This window comes from Heloderma suspectum, chromosome 2 (genome assembly GCF_057233095.1).
Source record: "Heloderma suspectum isolate Gila_16-S chromosome 2, 16-S_ref, whole genome shotgun sequence".
NCBI lineage: Eukaryota > Metazoa > Chordata > Lepidosauria > Squamata > Helodermatidae > Heloderma > Heloderma suspectum.
In genome coordinates this window covers 242185736-242208926 of record NC_139459.1, presented here as the reverse complement: position 1 = coordinate 242208926, position 23191 = coordinate 242185736, and the positions used below count along the sequence as shown (strand labels likewise).

General features: G+C 40.7%; 1 protein-coding gene across 1 annotated transcript in view; it reads right to left on the bottom strand.

The window, feature by feature from the left end:
• WWC1 (WW and C2 domain containing 1) overlaps positions 1–23191 on the bottom strand; it is a 128875-nt gene that overhangs the window by 62657 nt on the left and 43027 nt on the right. The window contains exon 2 of the mRNA XM_084838626.1: positions 365–474. Coding sequence (XP_084694752.1) covers positions 365–474 — 110 coding nt within the window. The remainder of the gene's footprint in view (positions 1–364; positions 475–23191) is intronic.

The following is a 23191-nucleotide window of genomic DNA, read 5'->3' as shown; positions in this document are numbered from 1 at the left end:
TCACTTTGTTTTTTTCCCCAGTTTTTTTTTCATATGGCTTCAAAATTTCTGGAAATTTTACATCTCTAGGACAGAGTACGAGTATAGGCAAAACATTATGAACATTCTGAAGGAAAAAATGTAATCCACTTTCATTGCCAGCTTTTCTTAACATTTTATGCTTTGATTCTGGAACAGAAAGTGAAGTGCTTTAGCTAAATAAGCAACTTGACCAGGCAGACATTTGGAAGCAGGGGATCAATGTACAGTAGTTTGGAATAATAAGAAAATTCAACTGTGCAGATGTATCTGAACATGAGAACTCCATATGGATTTTAATGAAGATAATATGTAGGAATTAAGTGCAAAATCATATCACACTTACTGGTGTTATGGTCGATATAATAGACTCCAACCTGGGGGTCATATGCCTCTTCCCATCCCAGTGGTAATTCATCACTTATGCAGTCAGCAAAGGTTAGTGGTTTAGTATACCTGAAATGGAAAAGTGTATTATTATTGTTATTAATAATTATTATTAATAATAATTAATATTATTAATAATTATTTTATTTCTGTACCACCCAATAGTAAAAGCTCTCTGGGCAGTTCATGAAAATTACAAAATGTAATATAAAAACTTTTAGCATACAAAATTTAAAAACAATTCAATAGCTAAATTAATAGCAACAGGTGAAGGTGTTTAGATCATACCAAATGTATGATGTAATACTTAAGAACAAAATTAGAGGCAGCCTTTCCTGTAAAATTCATTAAAGAGAACAGTAGTAGGTCTCTACACATCAAAGCCTTAGCTTTTAGTAAAACACCTAGGAATTCTCTCATTTTCCTATTTACTCAAGACAAGGTTTCTTTCAATATTCTTTCTAGACAAAACTCCCATCCTAGCTCTGGCTCAGCAAGTACTAATTCAAAAAGGGAACGTGAAGAACTCTTATAAACAAATTCTGCCCCCACAATTGAACAAACAAGCCTGCCTGTGGAGGAGTCTTATTTCAAAAATATGTAGGCATGTAGGAGCAAGTTATGTTTGATTTATGGCATGTGAACTGTGTGGATGATTAAAGCCACACTAAGAATAAGTGGATCAGGAATATTAGACTATATCATGTGACTTTCTCATTCCTATGTATGGCATTACACCCTGATTTATAAATTGACAAACTAGATTATGTTCTTAGTTTTAGAACCCTGGGCATTGCAAGCCTAAACATTTTAAGTAAGCATCTGGATCACGCCATCCTCTAAACCACCCTTCTTCAATTCTTCAAGTATAGAGAATACTTTAAGCTATATAAAGACACAGTTTAATTAACAGATTCTATAAACATTTAGATAAGCTTTCCTAAAAACTAAAGTCATCCATAAAATTCTTAACGTGCCACCTTTTAGCTTAGTTCTGCAAAGACTGGGAGAGGAAGGAGCACCCAATAACATTTATTGCTAAGGCATTAGCTGAAACACTCCAGGCCTGTTGCCTTGAAATGATTCTATTGATTCCAATTAAGAGTGCTAAAATTCAGTTGATCACACCTGCAAACAATTGGCATCAACAGTCCTAGAATGGTGCCCTAAATTTCTATCCCAGATTCTATTTATTCATAATGAGGACCAACAAAGATTACACTAGAATGTATTTCAGACCTCCCAGAGAGTTCCCAGACCAAGCATCAAAGATTTAGATTCAGTATCCAATGCCAATAAGTAAAACAGTGCTACCCAACGTAGAAAAGAAACCCATATTTTCAAATTAACTCTCAGAACAACATCTAAAACTTAACACGATCAAACCTACAAGTGCAAAATACCAGTAGTAAGACTGATATTAAAGTAATTGTACAAAAAACACACACCAGGCACTATACTTCATAAAAAGTTGTATTAGAAGGTTAATGCTTCAAATAATAACATCCCTCATTATGTTGGCTGATTATGGGAAATACTGAAGGTGTACATATCAGAAATTCTAAACCATATAAAGACATTAAATATTTGCACAGACCTGCTTGTGCTATGAAAATCTAACAGTTGAAGGGCAAACAGTTACCACACACAGTCTTGAAACCAAAACTTTAATAACACATCTCTAATGTCTTATGATGGGTAATATATGTATTGCGTAATATTTCTTTATATATTCTCCAAACGTATTTTCAAAAACTCTATACAGCATTCTGAATGTTTATTGGCAGCGGGGGTGTGTGTGTCTTTCTGCTCCCTGGTTTTCACTGAAGAGGATGCAGTTGCCAATTAGGAAGGGAGAATTTAATTTCCCAGATCTTGGTTTATATCATGAGGCTTATCTGTTATTTCGTACCAATGAGTGTAATATATCTTTGTTATTTAACACTCACAGAAGCGCACATCATATTAAACCAACAAGAAAAACATATCATAAAAACCAAATCACTGGAGTCATGCACAGCACATAATAAAAACTTTAAAAATAGAGGGTGATTTCAAACAATTCATCAATGAAATGCTTGCTGGAAAAGAATAATCTTGTCCAGGTGGCAAAAGGCCAACAGAGAGGGAGAAAACAAAAGGTGCAAAAGTGGGAGAGCATCCAAATTAGACCCACAAATGGAAGAGACGCATCTCAAGATGCTGGAACAAAGATTTTATTTGTAAAAAAGCCCAACACATTTCAGCCTATTTTTATTTTAAGGCCTTCTTCAAGGGGCTGTAAAATAATACAAGACAAGACAATACATTATTAAAATAGCACAGGAATTTTATAATGGAAGAACAAAACATTTAAATCATTGTACACTGCAGATAGGTCTTGTATTGTATTATCAACAGAAAGGGAGCCAAACAAACCTCCCTCAGGGAGTTCCACAGTTTAGATGCAGGCACAGAGAGGGGCATCTCCCATTTCCCAGTCAGTTGTGCCTTCACCAACAGGAGATGGAAAAGAGCCTGTACACAGATCTTAAAAACCATGCAGGTTCATATGGGAAAAGACTGTCTCTTAGGTATAAGAAGTTTTCCTTTCTCTCACAAAAGTTAAACTATTGAAAACTATTTACTTAGGTGGGAGAAAGTAAACGTAGACCATCATATGGATGAGCACTAGTAGGATATAATCATAGGGTCTTTGTAAGATGTGGGCAGTTTCAAACAGCCTTTTCTATGTTATAATCATTTCTTTGTAAGCATTATTAAAACACTATATTATAATGTTGCATGGGTAACTTCATGCAGGATTGCCCTGTATTTAACTAGATACAGCTTGGGCTACTCATAGCACTAGATTGTTATTTGGTTGGCTTTTAAGGTGATACTTTACAATAGCTGGAATTACCTATTACTCTTTGTGCTGTGTTTACACTTTGCATTGAACTTCTACTGTTGTGTTTAAGTTCAGCATAGAAAGCAGCATTGTCTTGCTCCCAAAACAGGAGTGTAGCTCTAAGCTCCATCTTCCAGAGAAGTCATAAAGCACGTTCTCTCCCTCTTGCTGCACAAGTCTGAAGTCTCAATTCAGCCTCTTTCTCCAATTAGTTCTCCATCTCCATTTTCTGTTGTCAGGAACATTTCCAAGATTCACAATCTCATCTAACAATAAATATTGAGAGCCAGTGTAGTGTGGTGGTGAGAGTGACGGACTGGGAGCTGCGAGATCCAGGTTCTAGTCCCCACTTGGCCATGGAAGCTCACTGGGTGACTTTGGGCCAGTCACAGACTCTCAGCCCAACCTACCTCACAGGGTTGTTGTGAAGATAAAACGGAGAGGAGGAGGATAATGTTAGCTGCCTTGGGTTCCTTGCAAGAGGAAAAAGGTGGGATATAAATGCAATAAATAAATAAATGAGTCTACCCAAGCAGAATCATGGCTAAAATCTCCTAAAACCTAGCAAGCTGCAGCTAACCCAGCAAGCCAACCCAGCAAGCTTTTCCTTGTTCAATAGGCTACTGTGCCAACTAAAGCCATTTAAGAGATGTGCTACAGATGCTGGAATAAACGCTTATTAAAGTGATCCCAGCAATCAACAACTGTTAGGAAGTTCTAAGCAGTCTCATCAGGGCCACTGTCACAGAGCACATTACAGTAGCCTGTAATACACTAATATTTACAGGTAGTCCCTGTATAGACTTATGAAGGCTATAATGATGGCCACTAGATCTAAAATTGACCAAAAGGGTCACAAAGACCTTGACAGGCCATTGACTGAGTAGCTGTAAAGGAAGTAGGTGCGACTGAAAACTAAATTTCCAGTCTGCTTTTGAAACAACGGAACACATTCCAGTATACACAACTTACCAGAAATGTTTTTTTTTAATACCCCATACTACTCTATCAAAAGTGAAGAGCAGACCATTCGCCTCCAGGAGTCACCTGTGCATAACATCCCTTTCAAAATAATTCCAGTCCACAGAAGCTGCCTTTAACAAGGACTGCTTCCAAATAAGGAGTAAAATCATTTACGCACATTTGACAGGGGGTGTGTGTGTTCCGTATGTTGTTATCCATTTGTAATCCTCTAAATCCTCCAGTATTTTCTCAGTGCTGCTCCCATCCATTTTCTTACAGAGCAAGTATTACTTTTTTTTTTTTTAGAAGGTTGGGAGAGTAATGCAATCTCCACAGGTGTAGATGCCTCTAGCACTATTCTTCTGTCTCTTATAAGAGAGGTTGTTTTGATATGGACAATGACCTATCAGGCATGTGAACCTATCATAGCTCAGCACACCTTCAATATAATCTTTAGGGTGGGCACCATTTTTATCACCTGTTTATTATTTTTTGGTGATATGCTTTTATATATGATTGCAAAATGCTATGTAAATGAAGGAGTGTTATAATGCAAGATATATTTTTAAATGATGGGGAAAACCCCTCTCCAGTCACCGCCATTTTAACAAAATGATAAATGGCAGTGACCAGAAATGTTCTTTTAAAATATTTTCTTCAAATTAGCATTATAGGGGTATAATGATTTTAAATAAAAAAAAACTTTTCCAGTCCACCATCTTGTTAAATACACAAGCATTATGTATTTAATGGTGTAAATACACACCATTGTTATAGTATAGTACTATAACCCTACAATGTTAATTTTTTTAAAAAAATACCTTTTTCTGATCACTGCAATTAATGTAAAATGGAGGCGACTAGAATGGGGTTTTCCCCCCAGTTGTTTTAAAGTATAGGTTTTTAAAAAACTTTCCCAGTCAGTGCCATTACCTACTTCACTGAAATGGTGGTAAATGTTGAGTTTTTTTACATATACACACTATTCAATTCAGTTCAGTTCAGTTCAGTTCAATTCATTATTTAATTCACTATTCAATTAACAAAACCCTTTCAGCTTAACATGTTGTTTTTTCTATGTTCACTCAAGCTCCAAAATGCTGGGAAATTTGAGCTGTTAGGAGCCATACCTTAACAGGCGCATTATTTAGGTAATATAGATATGGCATGATATCCTATGCTGTGGCTAGTTTCAGTTTCACCACTACCTTGGAGCTGGATGGGTAGCAGTGCCAGAGTGGTGGACCTAAGTCCTAGAATTTGTCTAGTTGCTAGAATAGACACCGGGAGTCTATACAACTGACACCACCATTCCACATTACAACTTCCCACCTGGCAACCATAACATGCACATAACAAAACTACCACTCAAGCAAGAGTGCAAGTAATGGTTCACCAAAATAGTAGTGTCTTGGAAAGCAGTGTCACAGTAACCATTACTTTCAGTGGATCTGGAACCCCAAATAGTTATGCTGGAACAAGCTCTGTGTGTGTGTGTGTTTAACAATGCAGAGTGTTTCACTTATTGTTTATACAATTGTATTCCTTTGCTGGATTCCAAAGGGAAATCATTATTTTCTGGTATCTTTTATTTTATCACCTTTCATAAAATATCGTTCACGTCCCTCTGCACCCACTTTAGCTGTTGTTTGCCATGAGAGTCAGAAAAGCCAAATTATCCTCTATTCTTCTTCCTGTTTCTCTAGCCTTCCTCTAGTCAGATTTAAACCAGATGAACTCCCCGCCCCCCACACAACTACTTTTAAAACTCCTTTGACATCTACTCATTCTCTTGTTAAAGTGGTCAGCATACCAATTTGCCTTCAATACACCTTTCCTACGAGTTCATTTCCCAACAGAATATGAGGCAGCAAAAGGGCAAAAAGATTAATTGTTTGAAGTGGTATTTTAAAACATAAAAAAATTGCCAGCTTAATTATTCATCTCATTCAAGCTTAAACAAGGGAACAAGTTGGCCTCTGTCCACTGCCTAGGGTTAATTCACATGCATGCTTGTGAATCATACCCTGTTGATTCTCCTGGACCTCTCAATGGCTTTCGATACCATCGACCATGGTATCCTTCTGGATAGGTTGTCTGGGTTAGGAGTTGGAGGCACTGCACTACAGTGGTTCCGCTCCTACTTGGATGGCCGATTCCAGAAGGTGGTGCTGGGGGATTATTGCTCTGTGCCATGGCAATTGTGCCATGGGGTTCCACAGGGCTCTATTTTATCCCCTATACTGTTTAACACCTACATGAAACCGCTGGGGGAGGTTATCCGGAGGTGTGGTCTGAGGTGCCATCAATATGCAGATGACACCCATCTCTACCTCTCTTTCTCATCAAAACCAGGTGAGGCAGTGGCTGTTCTGAATCAGTGCCTGGGCATGGTAATGGACTGGATGAGGGCTAATAAACTGAAACTCAATCCAGACAAGACGGAGGTACTGTTAGTGGGTGGTTCGTCTGCCCGGCTAGGTGATATTCAACCTGTTCTGGAGGGGGTTGCACTCCCCCTAAAGGATCAGGTTCGTAGTTTGGGGGTGCTCTTGGATCCAGAACTGTCACTTGAGGCACAGGTAAACTCAGTGGCACGGAGCACTTTTTATCAGCTTAGGCTGGTATACCAACTACGCCCTTATCTGGACAGAGATAGCCTAGCTACAGTTATCCATGCTCTGATAACTTCTCGTCTGGATTACTGCAATGTGTTATACGTGGGGCTGCCTTTGAAAACGGTCCGGAAACCAGCTGGTCCAAAATAGGGCAGCAAGATTGTTAACAGGGACTGGCCAGAGAGCTCATATTATGCCAGTACTTTTCCAGCTGCACTGGCTGCCAGTCCATTTCCGGGCCCGATTCAAAGTGCTGGTATTAACATTCAAAGCCCTTAACAGCTTGGGACCAGGTTACCTGAAGGATCGCCTCCTCCCATATGTGCCTGCCCGGACCTTAAGATCATCATCAGCGGCCCTTCTTCGTGAGCCCCTGCCAAAGGAAGTGAGGCGGGTGGCTACTAGTGTAGCAGCCATGTCGGGGGTCAGACTAAGTGGTCTCATGTTCTTGCTGAGCTAGCATAGTTTGGCAGGAACAGCAATGTAGAGACTTCCCCTGTCAGCAAGCCGAATTGCACAACACAGTCATGATTTTGCCTTTTTGCTTACTGCAAGACTGTATCCTTGTTCTCAAGATAGAATGTCCTATGGCCCATTTCCTGTACTATAAACAACTGTACCAACTGTAAAACCACAGGAGAGGGGGTGGGAGAAAGGGTCGCTTGTGTGTCATCATCTCTATAAAAGTAATGTGTGGCTATGCCTCGGGGCTTTTGGCTCTTTGGAAAAGATTCCAGCCTTAAGCCCGCGCGTTAAATAAAGAATACTCATTTTTCTTTACTTTACCGTGGTCTCTCTGACTCTGATTTCTGCTACACTAGGAGGAGGGCTTTTGCTGTTGTGGCACCCCGGCTCTGGAATGAGCTCCCTAGTGAGGTTCGCCTGGCGCCTACATTGTACTCCTTTCGGCGCCAGGTGAAGACCTTTTTGTTTTCCCAGGCATTTTATCATTTTAGCTTTCTAAATTTTTATCTTTGCTGTTTTAAATCTTTATTTTAAACTCCTGTACTGCTTCTAGGTTTTATTGTGGTTGTATTGTTATATTGTGGTTTTAATGTTCTATATATTTTAAATTGTTTTATTGTGTGTTGTTTGGTTTTAATTTTTGTGAACTGCCCAGAGAGCTTCGGCTATTGGGAGGTATAGAAATAAATAAATAAATAAATAAATAAATGCTTGCCATAAATCAGATTGCACAACCAGGCTCATAATGGCACAGCTCTCCTTTACCTCTAGCCTTTTAGATTAGTTTATATTGCCATGTAGCAGGCACTTCTAGAAGCTGGGACAATCAAGGATGATCCTCAGTATGAATCATGCCTTATAGTTAAATTATTAAAAAATAATATGATGTTTGCAATTCAAACATCTTATAGTAAATAATCACCTAAATCTTTTGAGGCTCACATATTTTAGTGAGTGTATCACTATTATATTAAAATAAACCAGAAATTCACCTACAGAAAAGAGGGAATGCCCTATAATCCAAATATCCACATGAAACCACACTATTAAAAGAATTCGAGTCAATTTTCAATGCTGCTGCAAACGCAATTTGCAAAAATAAACATTTAAAATGATAAATCCATAATAATAAGTGAAAACAGGAAGGAATAGACAAATCGTAGTAAAACACCTGTCAATAAAACTCATAAATCCAGTAAAAGGCAGCAGAAGCAATCCAGTTAGAAAGACTTGGTAAATTAAGCTTTAATCTAATATCAGAATTATAATAACATAGATGCCTCACAATTCTGTCTGGGGAGGCTATAGTAACAGTTGGGCACCACTACTGAAAAAATCATCTCCCAGACTGCTTTATTCACATGTATGTTAAAGGATACTGGGATAATACTATACAAATCTGTTGAAATGCATGGCATATTTTTTTCAATAATATAAAGATCTGAGTTAAGTACTCCATTAGGTAATAAACAAAAGATCCCTGGGGTTAGTTAAGTCACTACTGATGATGCACTGATGCATCGTCAGACAGAATCGGGCCAAATTATGTGGCGATTATATTAATAGATTCAACATTATATAACCTCTTTAGGAAGCTTTCATTTTCCCCTTTGAGTGAATACACGTAAAAAGCAGAAATGGACACATACTGATGATCAGGAATGTAAGAAAAAGAACAGAATAAGTAGCAGTCTGATCAAACCTATATGGAAACCAGGCTGATGATGCACACATAACACTACCAGTCCCTTAACCACTGTTACCCTGCCCCCGGCCACCTCATCATAATTTCTCCTGCCATTCCCATGTAGGTTTTACTAAGGTTAAGGCTTACCATCAGCACAGACCTTAACTAGGATTGCTAGTTATCAACAGTTTTAAAAATAGCTTCAAAACTCTAGTTCACTCACCTTTATACTTAGTGAAAGTAAGCAAGCTAGTAGAGCAGGTGCTGGTGGCAGTCTGAAACACTCATAAAAGGAACTTATTGCAAACTTATAATTAGACTCTTGCCTGTGGTGAATAAAACTGTCTTCAGGCAACCAGGTCCTGCTGTACTGCCAAGACAGAAATCATACTTAGCCACACTTATACACCATGATACACTCTCTTTTGTCTTCAACACGAAGCATTGAGGAACAAGGAACTCATGATAGAGGCAGCAACAGCACAGTATGCTTCCTCTATGGTCTGCATGGACCTTGAAATCTGGAGACAATTTCAGAAATTATCTTTCAGAAGTGTTCTGAGGCAGACAAAAGGCCAAATGGAAGTAGACTGACAGTAGAGTACAACGGAGGAGGAAATTACAAAATTCCTAGCAGTGGTCATTCACTCTTGCACATTTCCACAGGGGCGATTTTTTTTTAACTGAGAATGCATTTAGGTGTCCTTCTTTCATGATTCCCACAAAAAAAAGATGTTTGTTTGTTTGTTTAATTTCTATACCGCTCAATAGCTGAAGCTCTCTGGGCGGTTCACAAAAATTAAAACCGAACAACACACAATAAACCTATTTAAAATATATAGAACATTAAAACCACAGTATAACAATACAACCACAATAAAACCTAGCAGCAGTGCAGGAGTTTAAAATACAGATTTAAAACAGCAAAGCTAAAAGTTTAGAAAGCTAAAATGCTAAAATGCCTGGGAAAATAAAAAGGTCTTCACCTGGCGCCGAAATGAATACAATGTAGGTGCCAGGCAAAACTCACTAGGGAGCTCATTCTAGAGCCGGGGTAACACAACAGAAAAAGCCCTCCTCCTAGTAACCACCTGCCTCACTTCCTTTGGCAGGGGCTCATGGAGAAGGGCCGCTGACGATGATCTTAAGGTCCGGGCAGGCACATATGGGAGGAGGCGATCCTTCAGGTAACCTAGCCCCAAGCTGTTAAGGGCTTTAAATGTTAATACCAGCACTTTGAATCAGGCCCGGAAATGGACTGGCAGCCAGTGCAGCTGGAAAAGTACTGGCGTAATATGAGCTCGCAGGCCAATCCCTATTAACAATCTTGCTGCCCTATTTTGGACCAGCTGAAGTTTCCGGACCGTTTTCAAAGGCAGCCTCACGTATAACGCATTGCAGTAATCCAGACGAGAAGTTATCAGAGCATGGATCATTGTTGCTAGGCTATCTCTGTCCAGATAAGGGCGTAGTTGGTATACCAGCCTAAGCTGATAAAAAGTGCTCCGTGCCACTCAGTTCACCTGTGCCTCAAATGACAGTTCTGGATCCAAGAGCACCCTCAAACTATGAACGTGATCCTTTAGGGGGAGTGCAACCCCCTCCAGAACAGGTTGAATATCACCTAGCCGGGCAGACGAACCACCCACTGACAGCACCTCTGTCTTGTCTGGATTGAGTTTCAGTTTATTGGCCCTCATCCAGTCCATTACCGTGTCCAGGCACTGATTCAGAACAGCCACTGCCTCACCTGGTTTTGATGAGAAAGAGAGGTAGAGATGGGTGTCATCCACATATTGATGGCACCTCAGACCACACCTCCGGATAACCTCCCTCAGCGGTTTCATGTAGATGCTAAACAGCATAGGGGATAAAACAGAGCCCTGTGGAACCCCATGGCACAATTGCCATGGCACAGAGCAATAATCCCCCAGCACCACCTTCTGGAATCGGCCATCCAAGCAGGAGCGGAACCACTGTAGTGCAGTGCCTCCAACTCCCAACCCAGACAACCTATCCAGAAGGATACCATGGTCGATGGTATCGAAAGCCGCTGAGAGGTCCAGAAGAATCAACAGGGTCGCACTCCCCCTGTCCCTTTCCCGGCAAAGGTCATCCCACAGGGTGACCAAGGCAGTTTCTGTTCCAAAACCAGGTCTGAAGCCCGATTGAAATGGATCTAGATAATCCGTTTCATTCAACAGTGCCTGGAGCTGTCCTACAACCACCTGCTCAAGCACCTTGCCCAGGAAGGGGATGTTGGCCACTGGCCTATAACTGTTAACATCCTCTGGGTCCAGGTTAGGCTTTTTCAGGAGTGGTGTAATTACTGCCTCTTTTAAAGCGGCAGGCACCACTCCCTCTCTCAAGGAGGAATTTACAACCTCCTGGACCCAGCCAGACATCCTCTCCTTGTTTGATTTAATAAGCCATGAAGGGCAAGGGTCAAGCACCCAAGTGGTCCATCGGACTTGGCCAAGCACCTTGTCCTCATCCTCAGGCCTCAGTAACTGAAACTCATCCAATAAAACTGGACCAGACGGTGCTCTGAACGCCTCTACCAATGGAACTGCATTAATCTTGGTGTCCAATTCATGACGAACCTGAGCGACTTTATCCTCAAAGTGCTGTGCAAACTTGTCACAGCATGCTACCGAGGGTTCCACCGTCTCTCTCCCTGGCCCAGAATGTAACAGGCCGTGAACCACTCAGAAAAGCTCCGCTGGACGACACTGAGAAGATGCAATGGTGGTGGAAATGAACTGTCTCTTTGCCACCCTCACCGCCACAGAGTAAGCTTGGTAGTGGGCTCTTACCTGTGTTCAGTCAGACTCAGCACGAGTTTTCCTCCACCTGCGTTCTAGCCATCTCCCCTCTTGCTTCATTGCCCTCAGCTCAGGTGTATACCAAGGAGCTGGCCAGGCTCTGCTCAGAGGGAGAGGGCGCTTGGGCGCGATAGTGTCAACCACCCGAGTCATCTCTGCATTCCACAGAGTGACCTGGGCTTCAACAGGAGCACTAGCCATACCAGCAGGAAAATCCCCCAGAGCCCTCTGGAATCCATCGGAATCCACTAATCTCCGGGGGCGGACCATTTTAATAGGCCCCCACCCTTGCAGAGGGGGAAGGCTGCCATCCTTCCTGAAAAAAATCCATCCTGAGGCTGAGAAGGGATGAGGGAGAATGGTGGGGGAACTAGCAAGATTGCAAGGAGCAGCGGGGGTTTCTGCCACTCTTGATTGCAGGCTCTCTAGCCATTCCCAGCAGCCAATAGGAAAATGACACTACCAAGTTCAGGTGTCATACTAAGCCATGCTGAGAATATCCCATCTAAACAACCCTACTACAAGTCATGGGTTTTCATGGTGTCTTGTTTGTGCAAAACTACTTACGACGGAAAACTGGTCTGGGTTCAGAAGTCACACTAAGCCACTCTGCGGCCACCCACGAGAACAACCCACTGTGGCTTAGTGTGCCACGCGAACACAGTCAGTGCCTAATCGACTGCTGGAAGCATGTACCTTTCCCTGCAAGCATGTTTTTTAAGTTGTGTTAGATCCATACAAATGCAGATTTTCCCACTGCACTTTGGCACAACAACTATTCCTGCATGCTGTTCAGTAGGTTCATCTGTCGGAGAGATCACTCCCCCTTTTTTTTCATTCTTGTTAATTCATCTTTCACCTTAGCTTGCAAAGAAATCGAGACTTGGTGTAGTGCTGTCAAGGCAAAAGGATTGACTGATGGCATCATCTTTATTTTATAGTCTCCTGATATTTTGCCCAGTCCTGTAAAAACCTTGGAGTACATTTCTGAAATAATTTGTTTGTTTTGGGTGATGTTCTCCAGTGTCTGTACTACATATAATTGCTGTTTTGCTGGAAACGCCAACAGGGGTGCAGTGAGGTCCTGTATCACATACACAGGTTGATGATAAACCTTCCCTTTTTTTCTAATATTTTCTGAAACTCACCCCAAACTTTCAATATATTTTTATTGGCTCCACAAAGAACCTTATTTGTGGGTTGTACCTGTCTAGCCTGATATGGGTTCTAGTCTTTTGTGGGAATTGCAGTGACTTTAGCTCCTGTATCAATTTTAAATTGAACACTTTTCCATTTAAGTTTATGTTTATATACCAAGATGTCATCTGTTATATTGACAATACAGATCCTAAAAATATGGGTTCCAGTGGTTCCTTATCATTCGCCCTTTTTATTTGTTCCTGTATTATTTCTATAGTTGTAAGCAATCTGGATACTGCTGGAAAATGCCCTATTTTGTGGCATCACCTACATTCTGCTTCCTTCACAGGACATTGCTGCCAATTATGAGGATGTTTCCTGCAACATCTTCCACACGTGTTCTCTCCTGAAGGTCTGGTGACATGTCTTGTTTTCACATATTCTGATTGTGCTGAGGTTGCACTTTTAGTCTGACTGCCTTTTCTCTCATTTTTGTTCTTGATTTATGTCCACATTATATGGTGTATCACTGCTTATGGGATAGTATGTACATCCAACTGTTTCTTAGTTATGGTTTCATGCATTTTCACTTTTGCTATTGCATTAGCTAATGTGAAACCAGGATCCAACGGAAGTTGAGCTGACAATGTTGTATCTTTTATGCTCATGGCTATCCTGTCCCTTAAAAGCTCTTCTTTTATTGTTTCATAGTTTTACTGTTCAGCTAGTTTTCCACTGTACCTCTTGTTAAATTTTGCTTTTTTATATATGACATTTTGTCTTCCTATAAAATGGTTTTCAAAAACTTCCTTCACTTCCTTATAATCTTTTTAGGTCCTCTGCAGTGATAGGTAAACTACAGAGAATATCATCTGTAGTGCCCCCATTGCAAAAAATGAGAGCACTCACTTGGTGATCTTGAAGTTTCCGTATCAACCCTGATGCCATCCTATATCTCTCAAATCTCCTAATCCAGCTAGACCAACTACTTGAATTTTGAAAATCAAATTTTAGAAGTTGAGCCATTTATGTTATAACATCCAGAACTTTACAAACTTGGATTTTAACTTGGCTCTTTGAATACTCCAGGGTTTGCCTTTCCTTACTAAGAGCACTTCTTAAACTTTCTCTTTCCAGTGGCTCTTCACTGCTGTTTTCCCCCACAGTTTTAAGACTTTGTTTCTGTTGTTACTTTTTCTTTTAGTTTTCTACTCACCCTTCTTGCAGCCTAGAGTTTTCTTTTCCTCCAACTTAATTATCCTCTGCTGGACCAAGAAATGATCTGACTCTGATCATGTCAGTGGGATCATTTCTTGGCCAAGCAGAGGGTGGGCAAAACATAGGTCAAAAAATCTAGAGGGCCTCATCTCCCATCATCCCACACCATTGACAATGCTGGTTAGGGCTGATGAGAGTTGCAGGCCAAAACATTTGGAGGGCCACAATTTGTTCACCCTTAATACTGAGAGTATGAATGAAAGACCAGCAGCCATGTTGAAGAAGAAACTGAAGTGCCTCTCCCAGAAGAGATACACCCTCCTTTATTGAACTCTCTCCTTAATATTCTCCCTTTAATCCTTAGACATAATCTACCCAACCCCCTGCTCAATGCATGATCCAATCTACATGTTTTGAGAAATATCATTGGGCACAACAGCCTTTCTGAGTGAAAAGTTCCCCAAGAGAAGGATAGGTTAGATACCATCTACTAAGATGGATCATTTTCCCACAGGCAAACATATAATGCCCCGTTTGCCTCTAGTCTACATCCTAAAACAGAACCGTTCTGCAGGGCAGTATCATATGTTTAAAAAGTGTATTCAGTCCATACAGATCCAAAGGTAAGGGCCATTTTATTAACTTTCCAAGGAACCAGTGTTAAGGCGCTGGAGATGGGATGTCCAAGGTGGAGCATACAAATCTGTTCCTGTCACCACATAAGCTACACCTAAACCACAGAAGCTACAGCTAACCATTTTTCAACCAGGACAAATAGGAGGTACAAGTATCTTGTCACTATTGCCATTAGAGTATAGGGAAGCACAAACACACTTGATCTCAAGATAAGGGCATACCATTGATTTATTGCTATCCTACATATATACGCTATCTAGATGATGGTTTACAAAATTCCCGTGTGTACTAGAATAATATTTTTTTGGTGAAAAAATGTATTGTATTTGGTGAGAGAGTGTATCAAACGGGTTTTATTTAAAAGATACAAATAACCAATTTGCCACCTTTATCCACATACCTGACATATGGATAAATAGAATGAAATGCGATTTGCCAAGAATAATTTTCCTTTGCAAAACTCATGCTAACCCCAATGTTTTATTGAAGAGTTAGCATGGAGATTTAAATACAAAAGCAGCTTGTGCCTTCTTAAACACATTCATTATGCAATAGGATTTTGACAAGACATTTTCAAGGTGTGGCTCTTTTCACATCATCAGTCAAAATTAATTTACTCACTGTATCTATTCATTTATAAACACAAGCAGATAGCACTAAGATAAAGCTGTAGAATTATCATTTAGGAAGTTTTAAGTTTTATTCGCATAGCAGGAGCTTCACAGGCTTCATGCCCTTAGAAATCCTCTAAATTCTCAGACACATTCACATTTATGTGTACATACATATATACAGTGTATCTTGTAACCTTTCTTATAATAGGGAATACAACATTTCTGCTGCAGTTTCTTTCCCCTTTTCTACATCTATACACAGGTCAAAAAGTTTATCTTGTAAGCTTTATTTAGTTTGACTGACAAATTTACCTTTCATACTGTGTGTGTGTGTGCGCGTGCGCGTGTGTTTCCAAAATGAAATTATCTAACTATTTAGATTCCACGGCAAGATTATCACCAGTAGGATGTTCTCCCAAAAGGATAGTCTGAGCCAGCAGGTATTTTGGCCTATTAACCCTCTTGTGTCCAACTCCCCAGGCTCACACTAGCCATCAACACACTCCCACTCCCCACAGCATGTAGAAAGACTATACACCCAAGACGGCGAACACTAGCCCTCAACATCAGAAGAATTTACTGAAAAGCAGTCAACCATTTTATATTCCATACATGCAGTACACCAGAGAGAAGTTTCACTGAGTGCTTTGTTTAGGTGACAATCCATGATAGAGTGCCAACAAAACTGTAGGGGTTTTATTTTATTTATTGCATTTTAAAACCTCCCAGTAACTGAAATTCTCGGATTCAGAAGTCTAGTTCAGAGGTTAGTTGTATCCAGCGATGTCCTTGCACACACACTTTGGCTCAATTTAGACCTCAAATTAGTGGTTTGAACAATTGGGAACATGCTGCAGCCCATATACTCGCTTCTCCACTTTCTGGTTTGTCTAACCATAGTTCGCAACAATGCTGGAATCAGGTAAATTATTATTAATATTAACCATAGTTTGCTTCCAAGCCATATTTGAGGAAGTTTTCCAAACCCTAGTTTGGAGGCAATATTGGTTGCTACCAACTTTCTCTAGTTGTCTCTCTTACCCTACCCCCACTATGTTAAAAAAAAAAAAAACCATCCCCATAAGTAAATAGTGGTGCTGCTGCTACCGTGACCCATCTTGGGTCACAACCTACCTTTTGAAAACCAGTGTTTTTTGGGAACCAAGTGGAGTTGGATGCTTGTGTCTGTTCTGTGCTGTAGCATGCTGTGTATACCAGCCATAAATCATACCAATGTACCCTGTATGTTGATTTCAGCTTGGGTTATAAGGGGAAGCTACTCTCAGCAATGGTGGACAAATAGCCTATTTTAATCTGAACTATCAGGCCTGAAGAACAGCCTCTTTCGTATAAAAGTTCACATCAAATAATAAACTCGTCAAAGAGAATGCATAACTTGTACTTATATTTGTTAGAACTTAAATTGTTGATGATTAGGCCCATCAACAAAACAGCATGGAAATATATTTAATTTCAGTTGATTACGTTTAAATACATAAATCTGCACATAACCAAACCTCAGCATGGGGGGTTGCATCTTTGCTATATATTGAAAGAAGTATAAGATCGCTTGAATTACATAAAACAAAAGCAACAATCTTTTACATTTACTTTTCAATGCCCTGTTACTGTAGCGATCAAAACAAAAACAGAACCAAAAAACAAAACAGTGTGGTCTCCAATTAAAAGCATCTTCCAACAAATCAATTAAACATTAACTATATTGCCAGTTCAACTGATTCAAGATTGCAATCCCTATGAACATAGAAAAAGCTAGAGAAAGTATTTTCAAAAGCCCTTACTATTCCTTTGTGAAAAACTTATTTCAACCAGTTTCATTATATATCATTATAATTAATGATGTTACATAGATATGATTAATGCTAAATATAGCAAAACAGGATACTTTCTCTTTTTAGCTGAGTAAGTAATATTTCTTTACTATTTTGGAGAGGTGAGAAGGATCTAGGCTTTGGTATCCTAAGTCCATGACCATATTGATCTATGTTGGCTCTACAATCTACAAACCAGGAAGGGATAGTGTCAGGATGGACACTGAGCCCATGGAGTCCCAGAGTAGTTCTGATTCTGAGGAAGAGCAGTCGCTCATGGGAGAGGAGCGCGCTCCTCTTTCCCAGGGCCAACAGCTGACGGAGATTCCTCCCACCAGCATTCCTAGCTTAGAAAGCAGTCCAGGGAGTGACCGAGCGCAGATAGCAGATTTGATGGATGCGCGACGCCGATGCAGAGAGCGGCGCCAGATGGAGGGCGCGGAAAGGAGGCGTAGTGCCCGGTTGGTGCGCAAACAACAGCTGCGCCCAGAGGATCCAAGGGAAAAGGGGAGGGACTCTCCCTAGTCCTTAAGTTCAGGGGTCTGCCAGTAATTCCCTTTCAAACGGGGACCAACTGTTCCAACGTAGGGCATAGGTACTGTGCTGCTCAGATCTAGTTGCAAACGGCATAGTTGTTAAGTTGTAAAAGAAGAATAAAGCTTTGAAAGGAATCCCTTTGTCTATGTCTGGACTTGGCTACTGGATTAGACTGAGAGAAGCCTCCAAGGAGCCCTTGACAGATAGCTTTTGCATGACATTTGAACCCAGGATTATGAATAAATACACCCAAGCAACAAGGATTCATAAAGCAACAACAAACTCTGGTTTAATGCGTGTTTACAATCCTAGCTTGTTTACCTGTATTTAACCATAATCCCAGGTCCAGACGTAACACGAAGCTATCCCTTCTTGGTGTGTTTCTGTTCTCACGAAGGGAGGAGGAAAACTGGAGTGAACAGGTTGTGTACACCAGCACACTGCTCTTTCACATTGTAGTTTATTAAGCCAGGATTCCTGGCTTTTTTTTTTTCTTCCAACAGTTAAGAAACAACAGAACTGAAAGATATTTTGAAACCAGTTCTTTGGGTAAATTGAAAGAATTAGTGCTAGACTTCTGGAATCCAACAAGCCAGTCTAACTGCAATTGCAGCCAGTAAAACTAAAGGACGGTATGGACATCAGTCTAAATTCAGACTAAAAAGTAAAGGTAAAGGTGTCCCCAACCAGTCGTGTCCGACTCTAGGGTGTGGTGCTCATCTCCATTTCTAAGCCGAAGAGCCAGCATTGTCTGAAGACACTTCCGTGGTCATGTGGCTGGCATGACTGAACACCGAGGTGCACGGAATGCTGTTACCTTTCCCGCCGAAGCGATACCTATTTATCTACTTGCAATTTCTTGCTTTCGAACTGCTAGGTTGGCAGGAGCTGGGGCTGAAGACTCACTCCGTCACACGGCACTCAGGTCTTGAACTTCTGTCCTGTCGACCTTCCGGTCTGCAGTTCAGCGTCTTAACCACTAAGCCACCGCGGCCCCTAAATTCAGACTACTTTAACTTAAATAATTTGGAAGGAGGATTCAGCTGATTAAAGCTTGCAGGGCTAGTTTTTCCCCCAGGGTCACATTTATCCATCTATAGAAAATATGAGATTTAATACTACAGTGTTGCAAGACTTCCTAGAGAAAGCAGTACAAAGTAAAAGCAGCTGTAAATAATATCCTCCTCCATTATTTTACATTCAGGCCTTGTCCAAAAGCACAGGAAATTTGAAGTTACCTCACAACACACCTATACATTACTCCTCAATTTTATTTTCCAGTGCCCAACGATGTATCAGAGCAAGTAGTTACTATTAGAACTACCCTGCTCTCACAGTATTGTAGCCAGATTATGATGAAAAAAACCAGGGTCCTCTTTTTTAGTAGTTTAATATTATGAGCACCTGGTCAGTCAGAAGCTCACTACAAGGATTCCCTTGAGGCCTCATTCAGATCAATAATTCAGGAAGTATGTGAAGAAGTGGTGTTGGTATGGGGAGAGAACTGCACATCACGTTACACCATATTCCTTTGCATAGGGTAGCTACATACAGTCATTTACTAAGGAGTTATTTACCAAAGTGTGTATAAAAAGCTACTACATTCGCCTATAGATTTCTCAAGTACAGGGCCACATTTGCACTGAGGTGCCACACTTTTGAAGGAGAAACATAATGTAAGCCATCACAAAAGCCCTATTCAGGTCATCCCCTCCCGCACTCGATTCACAATTGTGCGGGGGGGGGAAATGTCTCCCACCTCCACCCACACATTGGTGGGACATGGCTGTAGAGGGAGCCTATGTGCGACGTGCAGGCTCCACAATACAGGCATGTACCCCAAAAGATTTCTGTGGGCAGGCTGCCCAAACAGAGTTTAAACTGAGTTGCATTGAGCCTGAGCAACAGAATTAAGAAGTGGAAAGCAGCAAAGGTACTTTTTTCTCATAATCATACAGGCTTTATTTTCAGGGCTTTTCATTTTCAATTATGGTCAAGGAAGTCAGAGTGAGGGTCCCCAGAGGTGGTTCACATGTTTTATACATAATTTGAGTTCTTATTACTTCAGTAGAGGCAGCCTGTTAACTGACGATTAAAAAGAATTGTGTTCAACACAATAAAAAAATTTCATATCTGGTATTTGACTAGTGATAACTCATTCATACATGCAAGTCACCATTTAATGCTATGATCACCGAGTGATTAACATGGATGTGTGAGCCAGTTCCTAGCCAGCCTTGAGTAATTCCCTAAATACTGTTTGGTTTACTCGCAGTAAAAACAGTAAACAATAGAGAGGAAGGGCCCCAGAACGCTCTTTTTCCAGTGCAAGAAAATGCCTCTTTTGTTTACATATTTCTAAGCTCCAGAGAGTTTCTGAACAAGAAGTACGTATATTTTTTAACTTTAGAGAAGACATTGGAGTGCTTCCAGATGGAGCATATTCTTCTGGAGAAACTAGAATTTGGGTCATTACATATTTTTAAAGGCCCAAGAGAAAGAAATTTTGATTAAGAAAATGTTTCTCTTGAACCATCTGACAAAACCAAGATAGTGGGAAATGTATGAGCATTTCCCAGTATCTATCTCAATCAATTCCATTTCCAAAACCAACGTTACTCCCAATTCCCAGGGTCTCCGACAAAGTCATTTACATAGTTAACTGTCACAATGCAATTTTGATCCTAAAAGTTAACAAACATAACCGCCCAGCTGTTTGAGGAAATATTGTTTGAGCCAAAGTTTACTGGAAGTAAGTGCCACTGAATTAAGTGGCTCTTACTTTTTAGTAAGTGTGCATAGATTTGTAGCTTAGACTCCCATTAAGAGTAGTTCTGTTGGCTTGAGAACACAGTGGCCACATTTACATATGCTGTAAACTACATGCAAGAGCAGAGAGAGCTTATGTGAAGCACTCCTCCCTTCCCCGCCCCTTCTGGCCGCATGCTGAACCTGACCCAGATCAAGGGCACTTGCACTTACTTTAAAGTAAGAAAGAAAGAGTGTCAACTGCATGCTACATATTTAATGCAACATGTAGTTTGACCCTATGGTTAACAACTAACATTTCCACCAAATTTCACAATACCTTATTCACAAGCGTTGACAATTACCAGTAATATACAAGGCTTGTGTGATAAATATCAAAGATCCTTGGTTCATCTTGACAAGTAACCAAATATCATCCACCCTTTACTGTTAAAAATTCAAAAACTCTGTATAGACCAGAACAGGCTGGGAACATCCAGAACAGGAGAAATTAGTTGCTTTTCAGTCAACTTAGTGCACACACTGAAGTCTCTTTAAAGTCAAAGAGATATACTAGTGGATATATTTTTAAGCACAGGAATTAATGCTAAAAACTATTATTGCAATCAAGCAATATTTGCCCACATAGAGACATCAGCTGGAAAATAAATATATATTTCCTTGTCTGCTGGAAGCCTGAAGTGGAGGCCAATTGCCTGTATGCCTCTTCTGTTTCATCTCAATATTCGATTGCACTGATCATTCTTGGGCACTGAGTTCTTGGATTAAACTTGCAATAACTTGAGAGAAATCACATTATAACCAAGGAAGTGTTTGAAAACCAAACTATTTTGTTTTAAATCCTAGATTTCAGATAGCTTAGTTGTGCCTCCCTTCCTGAGTGCCCATGAGAAGCCCTGAACTCTGTCTGGGACCAAGGCCAAATGGATATTTTAGGATGGGAGCAGTGTGCTAGGCTGAATGCTGATGCATCAGATTGGGAGGAAGCAGACTACTGCCTTCCCCCCAGGTTCTTCACATGCATGTGCGCACGCATGCACCCTTTTCTGTACCTGTTTCTCTACTTGGGAGCCAAGAGCTGCTGCTGAGGCCAATAGCTAATCCAGACTGGCAGCGTTCTTCGCCATATTGGCAGTGTTTCTCGCTAGCAGTGCAACTGCCTCTACTGGATCCTTCAGTCTACTCATACCATAGAACCAGTGGGCAGACAAACCCACTGGCCCTTGAGTTATCTGAAGGGTGAGAATAATGCTGAAAACATCACAGCAGCACAACAATTGTGATTGCTGGCTCATTCTACCCACCAGCTCCATGGAAACTGGGGCAGAAGGACTTGTGACTGAGATACCACTGTAGCTCAGGATCTTCTGAGGACAATCAAGTTATCTTGCAACCACAGATGAAAAGACTGTCCCCCCCCCCCTTCTATGGACTGTACAAGCAGAAAAACATGCCACCACTCCTCAGGATCTCTGAGGACCGAGCTCAAGAGCAGTAGTGAACTGCTGTTGGCCCAGTTCAGACACAGACCTGGTTCACACTTAATGCTAACCCACGATTTATATAACCCATTGTTAACCCAACGTTTGTTACCCTACCCAAGGTTTGTTTGGCAGACAATCAATTCCTGGGTTGTTTGTTTCCCTCCCCCTTCATGTGCTCATTCCCTGTATCCCAAATGCCTTTGTGGCTATAGTACTGGCATGTAGAGTGGCTGGGCTTTTCTTTCTCTTTTAAACCACTCTTGCCTGCCAGTTCTGTAGCCTGGCAAAGCCTGGTTTTGGGTTTACACATAATGACAACCCATGATTTAAACAACCCAGAGTTCACAGTGTAACAACAAACTATAGGTTCTCTTTCTGGGTTGTTCATGATTTACAAACTATAATATGTTGGCGCAGCTGCGTTCACACATCATGACAACCAAGAATTCAGCAATGAGTTAAATAATGCATGGGTAGCGTTATGTATGAACCAGGGCAGTATCACATTTCTAAGTTGATTTAACATCCTAGCTTCTTCTAAAGCTAGTAACCATAGTTTCCCAGTTCAAATGAAATGGGAAATTATAATTCATTAGAGGCTTCCTTAGCATAGGAAGGTGCAAAAGAGATTGCATGTACAAAAGACTTGTGCATATTTTGGCTTACTAAGTAGAGCTACTATAGCGTGAAGGTGGATATTGGCCCACCAACATTAAGACGGGGACAGACATGTGGGGAACCAGAGGAGGAAAGGAAAAAAGGACAGAGCAAAGACATATCCCAACTGTATAAATTCATTTATAAATTAAGAGAACATTGTAGATATGTTAGATTGTACATTTATATTTTTCTTTGAGAAAATGAGGTCTTTGAGCTCTCTTTTAAACAGGAATATTCCAGTGACTATAACGCAGACCATCACCCTAACCTCTGAATTTCTTCATTTGAGATTTTCTTTACAAGAGCAAACTAGAGCTCCACACTCTAGGGTGTGGAGAAAATAGGCTTCCTCCTCCTCCACACTAAAGAAAAGAACTGGTGCCTATGTGGATAGGACCCAGGTTACATGCATGGTGGAGGAAGGTGCACAGACCCAATTTCACTCGAA